This window comes from Pelodiscus sinensis, chromosome 24, assembly GCF_052426305.1.
Source record: "Pelodiscus sinensis isolate ZL-2025 chromosome 24, ASM5242630v1, whole genome shotgun sequence".
In the NCBI taxonomy this organism is placed as follows: Eukaryota; Metazoa; Chordata; order Testudines; family Trionychidae; genus Pelodiscus; species Pelodiscus sinensis.
Genome location: NC_143075.1, coordinates 22,212,723 through 22,225,126, shown reverse-complemented (window position 1 = coordinate 22,225,126; position 12,404 = coordinate 22,212,723). Strand labels below are relative to the sequence as shown.

General features: G+C 73.9%; 1 protein-coding gene across 19 annotated transcripts in view; it reads right to left on the bottom strand.

Moving 5' to 3' along the window:
* The window catches only part of HSPG2 (heparan sulfate proteoglycan 2), a 141,723-nt gene that overhangs the window by 33,755 nt on the left and 95,564 nt on the right, over positions 1 to 12,404 (bottom strand). For 11 of the 19 annotated variants that reach the window (XM_089773103.1, XM_089773118.1, XM_089773102.1 and 8 more), the window contains 7 exons: positions 12,210 to 12,310; positions 10,890 to 11,070; positions 9,077 to 9,136; positions 8,490 to 8,612; positions 5,406 to 5,558; positions 2,787 to 2,929; positions 1,665 to 1,745 (listed from right to left, as the gene is read on the bottom strand). In XM_089773103.1, the coding sequence (XP_089629229.1) occupies positions 1,665 to 1,745; positions 2,787 to 2,929; positions 5,406 to 5,558; positions 8,490 to 8,612; positions 9,077 to 9,136; positions 10,890 to 11,070; positions 12,210 to 12,310 (842 nt within the window). The remainder of the gene's footprint in view (positions 1 to 1,664; positions 1,746 to 2,786; positions 2,930 to 5,405; positions 5,559 to 8,489; positions 8,613 to 9,076; positions 9,137 to 10,889; positions 11,071 to 12,209; positions 12,311 to 12,404) is intronic. The other 8 variants (XM_089773110.1, XM_089773119.1, XM_089773120.1 and 5 more) reach the window with 3 other exon arrangements.

Sequence of the window (12,404 nt, the reverse complement as noted above, 5' to 3'; positions counted from 1 at the left end):
TCTGCCCCCGCCGGTGCCACTGGGAGCAGGCCGCACCGGGATGTTGCTGCGCAGGCGGCGCAGACCCGTTAGCGAGGGAGCACAGAAGGCTCCCAGCACCCTCCGGGGAAGGGGCTACACTGGCCAGCGACCGGCCGGGAGGCTCAGAGGTTTCGCTGCCGACCTGCAGTCGCCTCCCCAGGGCTGACGGGGCGGCTTGTGCACGGATGCACAAGTGGGGGCGCTCCGGCTGCAGAGCCTCCGCACGGCCCCTGGTGCCCAGCCAGCCCCTCCGCTGCTCTGACTCCAGGCAAACAGGTGTCCCCCCCCCGGGGCCTGGGAAACTCCCCATCCTGTTTCCTGGACTGTCTGGCCAGGCCCCGGAGCCTCGGATCCCCTGCCTGGAGCCTCCTGATCAGGGGCTGGAGGCGCTGGGCTGCCCCGTGCCCCCCAAACCGGAGAGAGCCGCGGGGGAGGCTGGCCGTGCTGCAAAGGGAACCTCCCCGCGGCCAGGGCAGGAAGGGAGGGCGCCGCCCAGCACTTGGGTGTCACAGGCTTTCGGATTCAGACTGCGCCCGGCTTTGATGTCTGAGCCTGGGTGCCTGCCACCTGCCCGGTCACTGAGACACTGGCTTCGTGTGTCCCCTCAGCCAGTGGCGTTGGGCCCCGCCGGGGAATCGCAGCCGAGTGTGCGCAGGCCGGGCTGGCAGCCAGCACACGCTGCCAGGCACAGCTCTGGGGTGCAGGCGGGGAGCAGCTGGAGCCCCAAGGGGCATCTGGCTGGGGGGCAGCTTCCCGCGCTGTCGTGCTGATAGCAGGGCCTGCCGGGGTGTGCTGCGTGGCACTTGCAAAGCATTGTGGGGCAGCCCAGGCAGGGGGGCTGGAGGGCACAGCGGGACCCCACTGCCAGGCTGTTCCTCAGGGGGCAGGCAGGGTTGCCACTTCCCGGTTTGCACCACTGACCAAGCTGCTAGAAATGCACCGGGGGGGGGGCCCAGTGGGGCTAAGGGGGGGTCCCTGCCCTGGCTCTGCGCTGCTCCCAGAAGCCGTTGGGGTGCCCAGCTCCTGGGGGCAGGGGCGGCCGAGGCTTCGCGTGCTGCCCCCCACCAAGCACCTGCCCTGCCGCTCCCATTGGCTGGGACCCGAGGGAGCCCCCTTCCACAGGCCACCTGCTTCTGGGAGACACCCCAGGTAAGCGGGCCAAAGCCCACACCCCGAACCCCCTCCCCCACCTCAACCCGCTGCCCCACGCCTGAGCCTCCCGCATCCTAACCCCTCCCCCGAACCCCCTCCCCCACCTCAACCCACTGCCCCACGCCTGAGCCTCCCGCATCCTAACCCCTCCCCCATCTCAACCTGCTGCCCCACGCCTGAACCTCCCGCATCCTAACCCCTCCCCCACCTCAACCCGCTGCCCCACGCCTGAACCTCCCGCATCCTAACCCCTCCCCGAACCCCCTCGCCCACCTCAACCCGCTGCCCCAGCCCTGAGCCCCTCCTGCACACTGGACGTCTCACTTGCGGGCCTGCCCTGCAGCCCACCCCCTGCCCAGCTGGGCAGATGTGAGTGAGGACGGGGACAGCGAGAGGAGCGAGGGGGGTGGATGAGCTGGGGGGCCAAGGCTGGGAGCAGCAGGGGAAGCAGGAGGTTGGTGCCAGGCCAAGCACAAGCACAAGCCGGCTACCTGCCGGAGCTCCTGGAGCCGCTGCCGGATCTCCTGCAGGCTGGAGCCTTGGAAGTGAAGGAAGCCAGGGGCAGAGAGAGCCTGGCAGAGAGAGGGCAGCAGAGTGACGGGGGAGGGGGGGCGGGGGGGCAGCGGGGGGGGCGCATGCGTGGCCTGGGGAGAGTCTGCAAGGCCCCCCTGTGACCAGCCTGGTGTGGGAAGCGGCTGGGGGCTGGAGCCAGCAGCAAAGTCCTGGCCCCGCGGGGGCCCAGCCAAAGGCGCCTAAAGCAGTGGGGAGCGCCCCAGCCCCGGGCCGCAGCCCCATGGGGTCTCACCCAGCCTCAGGCCGCCCCCAGCGCCCCCAGGCTGTGGGGCACCCCAACCCCCAGCGCTCCCAGCCTGCCGGGCACCCCAACCCCCAGCACCCCCAACCCACAGCGCCCCCAGGCTGCCGGGCACCCCAACCCACAGCGCCCCCAGCCTGCCGGGGCACCCCCAACCCACAGCGCCCCCAGCCTGCCGGGGCACCCCAACCCACAGCGCCCCCCAACCCACAGCGCCCCCAGCCTGCCGGGGCACCCCAACCCACAGCACCCCCAACCCACAGCACCCCCCAACCCCCAGCGCCCCCAGCCTGCTGGGGCACCCCAAACCACAGCGTCCCCAGCCTGCTGGAGCACCCCCAACCCACAGCGCCCCCCAACCCACAGCGCCCCCAGCCTGCCGGGGCACCCCAACCCACAGCGCCCCCCAACCCACAGCGCCCCCAGCCTGCCGGGGCACCCCAACCCACAGCACCCCCAACCCACAGCACCCCCCAACCCCCAGCGCCCCCAGCCTGCTGGGGCACCCCAAACCACAGCGCCCCCAGCCTGCTGGAGCACCCCCAACCCACAGCGCCCCCAGCCTGCTGGGGCACCCCTAACCCACAGCACCCCCCAGCCTGCTGGGCCCCATACCCCAACCCACAGCGCCACCCAGCCTGCCGGGCCCCACCCCCCAACCCACAGCAGCCCCCCGCCTGCCAGGGCCACCCCCCAACCCACAGCGCCCCCCAGCCTGCCAGGCCCCACACCTGGTTGCAAGCCTTATTGCTTCAGCGTACACCCCGAGCCCGGCCCTGCCCCGGGAGTTCTGCTTTACCTGGGATGGGAGGCTGCCCCCTTGTTTCTCCCAGGTGATGGTGGCCGTGGGGGAGCCGGCTGCTCTGCAGTACAGTCTCACCGTGCTGCCCTCCTGCACCTCTGTCCGCTCCGGGCTCACCTGCACCTGCGGGGTGCTGGCACCTGCAAACAGGCAGCAGGGCAGAGCTGCAGGGTCCGGGCAGGCCTGGGAGCCTACAGCAGGGCCAGCCTGGCAAGGGGACCCCACCTGTCTGCCCTGCCCCTCCCCAGAGCACCGTGGATGACACGCACCGACCCCTGCCCCCCCCGGTGCTGTCCGTGGCACGCACCGACCCCTGCCCCCCCTCGGTGCTGTCCGTGGCATGCACTGACCCCTGCCCCCCCCGGTGCTGTCCGTGGCACGCACCGACCCCTGCCCCCCCCGTGCTATCCATGGCACGCACCGACCCCTGCCCCCCCTCGGTGCTGTCCGTGGCATGCACTGACCCCTGCCCCCCCCGGTGCTGTCCGTGGCACGCACCGACCCCTGCCCTCCCCGGTGCTGTCCGTGGCACGCACCGACCCCTGCCCCCCCTCGGTGCTGTCCGTGGCACGCACCGACCCCTGCCCCCCCCGGTGCTGTCCGTGGCACGCACCGACCCCTGCCCCCCCCCCGGTGCTGTCCGTGGCACGCACCGACCCCTGCCCCCCCCGGTGCTGTCCGTGGCACGCACCGACCCCTGCCCCCCCCGGTGCTGTCCGTGGCACGCACCAACCCCTGCCCCCCTCGGTGCTGTCCGTGGCACGCACCGACCCCTGCCCCCCCCGGTGCTGTCCGTGGCACACACTGACCCCTGCCCCCCCCGGTGCTGTCCGTGGCACGCACCGAGCCCTGCCCCCCCGTGCTATCCGTGGCATGCACCGACCCCTGCCCCCCAGGCATTGTCTGTGGTACACGCCGAGCCCTGCCCCCCCACTGGGCACTGTCCATGGTACGTGCCGACCTCTGCCCCCCGGACGCTGACAGTGGTACACACCACCCCCCTCCCCAAGGTTCAAAGGTGCCTTACAGTCATTCCTACAATGGGGCTGAGTCTAGCTCATCCTCCCTTTATTTCACAGCTGGGGAAACTGAGGCACAGACCCCCGTGCCCATCCCAAGCGCGCAGGGAGCGAGTGGTGTTCTCTGAGCTGTGCTGCTCACGGCCATTCCACGCGGCGGGCACGTGCTCGCCCCCTGCCTGGGGCGGGAAGATTTTCCCTCAGCACTAGCCGTATGGGAGCGGCTCTGGCTGCCCCCGGGGTGCCATACCGCGCCGTACAAGGGGCCCTGCCAGCTCCTCCATCCTCAGCCCCTCCTTGCCAGAAACTGTGTCCGTGAGGGAGGAGGGCGGGGGTGGATGGGAGCTGCAGCTGCGGGACAGGGCGCTGCCTGTTCTGCCCGTGAATGCCCCACAGCGGGCGACCAGCAGCGCCCCTGGTGGGAGTTCACAGCTGTGCAGCTTCAAGCCCTGCTCTGCTGCACCCGTGTCCTCTCGGGCCCATGGCAACGGACCCACGGCCGAGCCACGCTGGGGACGCGCCCGGGCCACCTCGCAGCAGGCCCAGATGCAGAAGAGCCTGCCGAAGGCCTGGCCTGCTCCAGGTGGGCCTCCACACGGGGGCCATTCGGGTGCGCGAGCGCTCTGCCCGGCAGCTCATGGCCTGCTCGTCTCAAATCCACTTCCCAAAGGCCGCTGGGGGAGGCCGCTTGCAGTAGCCTGGGGAGCAGGGAGGCCCCACCCCCGGGCACAGGCCCTGTCTGGGGCACTAAACTCAAAACTTCACAGCAAGCCGAGGAACCGGCCATGCGGGGCGCAAGGTGCCTGCGCAGCGAGCCAGGTCCTGCACCGTCCCTGGCGACAAAGCAGGGACCATGCTTGCTGTCTTGGCTTGGTCAGGCTGCTTTGACCCTGGGCGTGTGCCTCAGTTTCCCTGGGCACTGCACCGGCACCCGGCGGAGGATGAGAACGGTGGGTGCGGCGGCCTCATCGTGCTCGTACCCAACAATCCGCTAACCCGAGCCTGGGCGGGGGGAGCAGCCAGGTGACACCTGCCTAGGAGTCTGAACAGAGGAGGGGGCAGGGCTGGGAGGGGTGAGCTGTCCCGGCTGGGGGAGGCCAGGCCCAGGCTCTGGGTCCCCCTGTCCCCGAGATGGATGGTGCTGGCCGCTCCTGGTTCCTGTCACAGCAAGTCGGTGCTACAGCGCATCCCTGTCCACCAATACACCTTCTGTTCTCCCTGCCGGCTAAGAGTCACGTCTGGCTGCGGGGGGAGGGGGGGACGGGCCCAGGGTCTCCTCCACACCCCGTGACACCCCTTCGAGCGCCAGAGCTGGTCCCCTGCAGACACCACAGAGGGAAACCTTCTGGCCCTGGAGCAGGCCACGAGCACACACCTAACCTGCCCTGGCCAGGAACAAGCACTCGCTGGCGCCAAAGCCGCTGCTCTAACCACTAGCCCAGCCTGCGGCGCTGCTCTTGCTCACGAGACGAGGCCACGGCCTGGCGCCTGGGCAGTGCCTGTGTCTGGAGCCAGCGCCTGGGGGGGCTCTCGCCTCTGGGAGCCAGGGGCCGGGGCTGCAGCGCTCCATGGAGGGGGGCTGGCCCTGGGGACGTACTGTGCACTTGCAGGAAGGCCCGGGCCACGTGCTGCCCAGCGCTGTTGCGCACACGGCACAGGTACTCTGCCTCGTCCGCAGGCTCCACGGCGGGGAAGCGCAGCGTCCCTCCCTGCACCATGGCCTTGCGGGCTATGACGCCGGCCCGGCCTCCTGCAGAGAGATGGAGCAGTCAGTGCCCTGTCTCAGCACCCGGCCTAGCACAGCCCGCCCCCCCACGGGCTGGCAGCCCCCTGGTATGGCACGGCCACGCATCCCGGACTGGCAGCCCCCTGGTATGGCACGGCCACGCATCCCGGACTGGCAGCCCCCGGCACGGCACGGCCACGCATCCCAGACTGGCAGCCCCCGGCACGGCACGGCCACGCATCCCGGACTGGCAGCCCCCGGCACGGCACGGCCACGCATCCCGGACTGGCAGCCCCCGGCACGGCACGGCCACGCATCCCGGACTGGCAGCCCCCGGCACGGCACGGCCACGCATCCCGGACTGGCAGCCCCCGGCACGGCACGGCCACGCATCCCGGACTGGCAGCCCCCGGCACGGCACGGCCACGCATCCCGGACTGGCAGCCCCCGGCACGGCACGGCCACGCATCCCGGACTGGCAGCCCCCGGCACGGCACGGCCACGCATCCCGGACTGGCAGCCCCCGGCACGGCACGGCCACGCATCCCGGACTGGCAGCCCCCGGCACGGCACGGCCACGCATCCCGGACTGGCAGCCCCCGGCACGGCACGGCCACGCATCCCGGACTGGCAGCCCCCGGCACGGCACGGCCACGCATCCCGGACTGGCAGCCCCCGGCACGGCACGGCCACGCATCCCGGACTGGCAGCCCCCGGCACGGCACGGCCACGCATCCCGGACTGGCAGCCCCCGGCACGGCACGGCCACGCATCCCGGACTGGCAGCCCCCGGCACGGCACGGCCACGCATCCCGGACTGGCAGCCCCCGGCACGGCACGGCCACGCATCCCGGACTGGCAGCCCCCGGCACGGCACGGCCACGCATCCCGGACTGGCAGCCCCCGGCACGGCACGGCCACGCATCCCGGACTGGCAGCCCCCGGCACGGCACGGCCACGCATCCCGGACTGGCAGCCCCCGGCACGGCACGGCCACGCATCCCGGACTGGCAGCCCCCGGCACGGCACGGCCACGCATCCCGGACTGGCAGCCCCCGGCACGGCACGGCCACGCATCCCGGACTGGCAGCCCCCGGCACGGCACGGCCACGCATCCCGGACTGGCAGCCCCCGGCACGGCACGGCCACGCATCCCGGACTGGCAGCCCCCGGCACGGCACGGCCACGCATCCCGGACTGGCAGCCCCCGGCACGGCACGGCCACGCATCCCGGACTGGCAGCCCCCGGCACGGCACGGCCACGCATCCCGGACTGGCAGCCCCCGGCACGGCACGGCCACGCATCCCGGACTGGCAGCCCCCGGCACGGCACGGCCACGCATCCCGGACTGGCAGCCCCCGGCACGGCACGGCCACGCATCCCGGACTGGCAGCCCCCGGCACGGCACGGCCACGCATCCCGGACTGGCAGCCCCCGGCACGGCACGGCCACGCATCCCGGACTGGCAGCCCCCGGCACGGCACGGCCACGCATCCCGGACTGGCAGCCCCCGGCACGGCACGGCCACGCATCCCGGACTGGCAGCCCCCGGCACGGCACGGCCACGCATCCCGGACTGGCAGCCCCCGGCACGGCACGGCCACGCATCCCGGACTGGCAGCCCCCGGCACGGCACGGCCACGCATCCCGGACTGGCAGCCCCCGGCACGGCACGGCCACGCATCCCGGACTGGCAGCCCCCGGCACGGCACGGCCACGCATCCCGGACTGGCAGCCCCCGGCACGGCACGGCCACGCATCCCGGACTGGCAGCCCCCGGCACGGCACGGCCACGCATCCCGGACTGGCAGCCCCCGGCACGGCACGGCCACGCATCCCGGACTGGCAGCCCCCGGCACGGCACGGCCACGCATCCCGGACTGGCAGCCCCCGGCACGGCACGGCCACGCATCCCGGACTGGCAGCCCCCGGCACGGCACGGCCACGCATCCCGGACTGGCAGCCCCCGGCACGGCACGGCCACGCATCCCGGACTGGCAGCCCCCGGCACGGCACGGCCACGCATCCCGGACTGGCAGCCCCCGGCACGGCACGGCCACGCATCCCGGACTGGCAGCCCCCGGCACGGCACGGCCACGCATCCCGGACTGGCAGCCCCCGGCACGGCACGGCCACGCATCCCGGACTGGCAGCCCCCGGCACGGCACGGCCACGCATCCCGGACTGGCAGCCCCCGGCACGGCACGGCCACGCATCCCGGACTGGCAGCCCCCGGCACGGCACGGCCACGCATCCCGGACTGGCAGCCCCTGGCACGGCACGGCCACGCATCCCGGACTGGCAGCCCCTGGCACGGCACGGCCACGCATCCCGGACTGGCAGCCCCCGGCACGGCACGGCCACGCATCCCGGACTGGCAGCCCCCGGCACGGCACGGCCACGCATCCCGGACTGGCAGCCCCTGGCACGGCACGGCCACGCATCCCGGACTGGCAGCCCCTGGCACGGCACGGCCACGCATCCCGGACTGGCAGCCCCCGGCACGGCACGGCCACGCATCCCGGCCCCGGTGCCTGGAGCAGGTAACTCCAAGGGGTACCTGTGAGTGTGCTGCCATCTAGTGGCCAGTCCCAGTGACTGCAGCAGCCTGCTATCTGCCCGGCCACAGGCCCCACCCCAGCTGCCCTCAGCCCTTCCCCACCGGAGCCCCCTAGTCACCCCTCACCCCCCATGGCCAGACAAGTCCTGGGCCCCCCGGCCAAGCCCCTGGAGGGAACAGTGGCCCAGCTAGCACCAGGGAGAGGGGCGGGCAGGGGTGGGGCTTACCAGGGGCTTAGTTAGCCCTTCCTGGCCGATACCTGCCTCTTATGGCCACAGGCCACCGTCGCCTCCTCCCTCGGCCTCCGCCCGGCCCGGGTAACGGGACCCGCCCAGGCGGGAGGTGCGGCCCCCTCCCCAGGCTCCCCCAGGGTCTCCCAGCCGGCTGCACCTACCCAGCCACTCCACGGTGGGCGGGGGGCTGCCGGTGGCAATGCAGCGGAACTCGGCCGGCTGGCCTGGCTGCACCGTCAGCTGCGCGGGTTCGATGGTGGCGGTGGGCAGGACGGCGGGGGACGCTGTGGCAGGAGGGACAGCCCGTTAATTGTGGCTCAAGGCGGAGCAGAGGCCCTGGCCCGGTCGGGCAGCCCCGGCTCTGCCCAGAGCGCCGTGTCTGGTCGGTCCGGAGCGCGTGCAGGGCCCGGGCCGGCGCCCCCCCGGCATGCAGCGCTGCGCCACGGGCCGGCTCTCAGAGGCCCGCGGCCAGGACAGGAGGGGTTGCGAGACGCCGCAGCCGGGCCCGAGCCCCAAGCCCTCAACCTGCCACCCCTGGCCCCGTGGCACGCGGCTCGGCTCTGAGCCCGCCAGCTCGGCGCCGTGTGGCCAGAGGACCCAGGCACGGTGCCTCAGGGCCAGATTAGCCTTTTGTGGGCCCCCCCGAGGCCCCGCCCCCGCTCTGCCCCGAGGTCTCCCCCCCAGCCCTGCCTACGTGGGGGGCACAAGGAGCAGCAGCGGGGGAGGAGCACGCGCCAGGCCAACTCACAGGGTCTGTGGCCTTCCATGACTTCGATGGGCCCATAAAACATCTGTGTCTTCGACGGGGCTGCAGGCAGAGCAGAGTTTCCTCAGTCCAGCCCCGGTCCCCAGACGCCCGGCCTGTTCCCCGCAACGCAGCGCTGCCCGGGCGGCCCAGGGCACCAGAGCCGGCCTGCTGCACGTCCGAGTCCGGAACTGTGCCAGGGGGCTCTGGGACAGCCTGCTCTGTGCCGGGCGGGCCCTGGGGGGGGGGCCTGCTCTGTGCCGGCTGGGGGGGGCCTGCTCTGTGCCGGGCGGGCCCTGGGGGGGGGGCCTGCTCTGTGCCGGCTGGGGGGGGGCCTGCTCTGTGCCGGGCGGGCCCTGGGGGGGGGGCCTGCTCTGTGCCGGCTGGGGGGGGCCTGCTCTGTGCCGGGCGGGCCCTGGGGGGGGGGGGCCTGCTCTGTGCCGGCTGGGGGGGGCCTGCTCTGTGCCGGGCGGGCCCTGGGGGGGGCCTGCTCTGTGCCGGGCAGGCCCTGGGGGCGGGGGAGCCTGCTCTGTGCCGGGCGGGCCTGGGGGGGGGGGGGCCTGCTCTGTGCCGGGCGGGCCCTGGGGGGGGGGCCTGCTCTGTGCTGGCTGGGGGGGCCCTGCTCTGTGCCGGGCGGGCCCTGGGGGGGGGGCCTGCTCTGTGCTGGCTGGGGGGGGCCTGCTCTGTGCCGGGTGGGCCCTGGGGGGGGGGCCTGCTCTGTGCCAGCTGGGGGGGCCCTGCTCTGTGCCGGGCGGGCCCTGGGGGGGGGGCCTGCTCTGTGCCGGGTGGGCCCTGGGGGCGGGGGGGGCCTGCTCTGTGCCGGCTGGGGGGGGCCTGCTCTGTGCCGGGTGGGCCCTGGGGGGGGGCCTGCTCTGTGCCGGGTGGGCCCTGGGGGCGGGGGGGCCTGCTCTGTGCCGGCTGGGGGGGGCCTGCTCTGTGCCGGGTGGGCCCTGGGGGGGGGCCTACTCTGTGCCGTCTGGGGGGGGCCGCTCTGTGCTGGGCGGGGCCTGGGAGGGAGGGGCCTGCTCTGTGCCGGGCGGGCCCTGGGGGCGGGGGGGCCTGCTCTGTGCTGGCTGGGGGGGGCCTGCTCTGTGCCGGCTGGGGGGGGCCTGCTCTGTGCCGGCTGGGGATGCCAGGGGGACCCATTAGGCCAGGTGGGAGCCCGCTCTGTATTGGGTGGGGGGACCCAGGGGCTGCTCTGTACTGAGCGGTGGCACTGGGGAGGACCACTCAGTGCCAGGCAGGGGACAGGGGTTGGGGGGTTCCGCTCCTTGCAGGGTGGGCCCACTCAGTGCCAGGCGGGGGGCAGGGGTTGGGGAGTTCTGCTCTATGCCGGGGGGAGGGGGGTCTGTTTCTGGTTCCAAAAAGTGGGCTGTCTGGGCTGAAGCTCTTCCCTTCACTCCCCCCCCCCCGGATCAAGGCTCCACGCTGCTTTCACAGCGCCTAAACCGTGGCTGGCCACGACCCCTGCAGCTGCTCCTGGCAGAGGCTCTGCAGCTCGGCCGCTCCATTACCCCCAGCTTGCGGGGCAAGGCAGGGGACTGAGCGTGAGCCCCGCTCACCCAGGAACGTGCCCCGGGGGGCGCCGAGCAGCTCTAGCGCCCGGGCTGAGCGCGGGGCCTGGCCTGGCAGCGCTGACACGGGGGCACTGGCCGGGCGGCTCCTGGAACGTGTGGATCGACGGCAGGGCGCCGACAGCCAGGCCTCACTACCTGCCCAGGCCCCCTCTGCCCATGGAGCGGCGCCCGGAGCACGTTCAGAGGAGGGAGCCGGGAGCCAGGGGCTGTAGCGCCAGTGGCGCCCCCGGGCTGCGCACCTTGCACGTGCAGCGTGGCGGTGCCCTCGGCCATGGCCAGCATGTTGGAGCCGGTGCAGACGTAGGTGCCGGCGTCCTCGGGCTGCACGCTGCGCAGGGTGAGGATGCCGTTGAAGTCCATGGCGCGGGGCGGCAGCTTGCCCTGGTTCTGTCGCGTCCAGACCAGCGTGTAGGCCGGCGACTGCGGGAGCAGAGACAGGGCCATGGGAGGGGGGCGTCCCAGGGAGACGCCTTCAGGGAGGCTCTCGGGGGACAACGACGAGGAGCTGACCCCGAGCTAATAAACCTGCTTCCCTGCAGGGCCACTGCCCCCTGCCCGATGCCCAGGGGGTGGCAGCATGCAGGAGAGGTGCCTCAAGGCCATGGTGAGGGGCACATCACTGAAGGCAGCATGGGAAGGGAGCCCCTGCCTGGCTGCTCTGCTCCCTGCTGGGACATTGATGGGAGGGGTCGGCTGCGGGGAGCCCTGCTCTGCCCTGCCGGCACCAGCTGGGCATCGGCCCTGCTCGGACTCTGGGCTGGGTGAAGGGCTCCCTGCCAGCGTCTGTCAGGCCAGCTGGGCACGTGGGCCCCAGCAGCCCCGGCGGGATGCAGGCAGGCGTGGGGCGAGCCGGGCCAGCTGCCCATGGCCCCCGGTGCAGGCACAGCGCTTCGGCTGTGTGACGTGGCGGGGGCTGTCCGTCTGGTGGCCCTGGACCCTCTGGCTGGGCAGTCGCTGGTTGCTGTGCCGTGCCGGGTGCGAGCCCTACGGCCCTGTGCCGGTCTGCAGAGACCGGGTGTGTCTGTGCGGTGCCCAGCGGGGGAAGGGCCCGGGGGGAGGCCCGTAGGCCACGGCCCAGCCAGCTGACACCTGGGCTAGCCCCGCTGCCCGGCCCAGCCCCGCTGCCCAGCCCAGCCCAGCCCAGCCCCGCTGCCCTGCCCCGTCCCGCTGCCCGGCCCAGCCCCGCTGCCCGGCCCAGCCCAGCCCCGCTGCCCGGCCCAGCCCAGCCCCGCTGCCCTGCCCCGTCCCGTCCCGCTGCCCGGCCCAGCCCAGCCCAGCCCAGCCCTGCTGCCCTGCCCCGTCCCGCTGCCCAGCCCAGCCCCGCTGCCCTGCCCCGTCCCGCTGCCCGGCCCAGCCCCGCTGCCCAGCCCCGTCCCGCTGCCCGGCCCAGCCCCGCTGCCCTGCCCCGTCCCGCTGCCCGGCCCAGCCCCGCTGCCCTGCCCCGTCCCGCTGCCCGGCCCAGCCCCGCTGCCCAGCCCCGTCCCGCTGCCCGGCCCAGCCCCGCTGCCCGGCCCAGCCCCGCTGCCCGGCCCAGCCCCGCTGCCCGGCCCAGCCCTCACCTTGCTCTTGGCCGTGCAGACGAAGGTGACGTCAGCTCCTGGCTTCACGCTCTGGAACCTCTTCTCCTCCACGGTCACCGTGATGGGTTTGCTGGGGGCCTCTGCGCCCACAGGGAGACGTGAGAGTCCTGCCCACACGCCCTGCAGCGCCCGGCCCTGCCGCGAGGGGCTAATGGTGCCTCTGGGCCAGGGCCA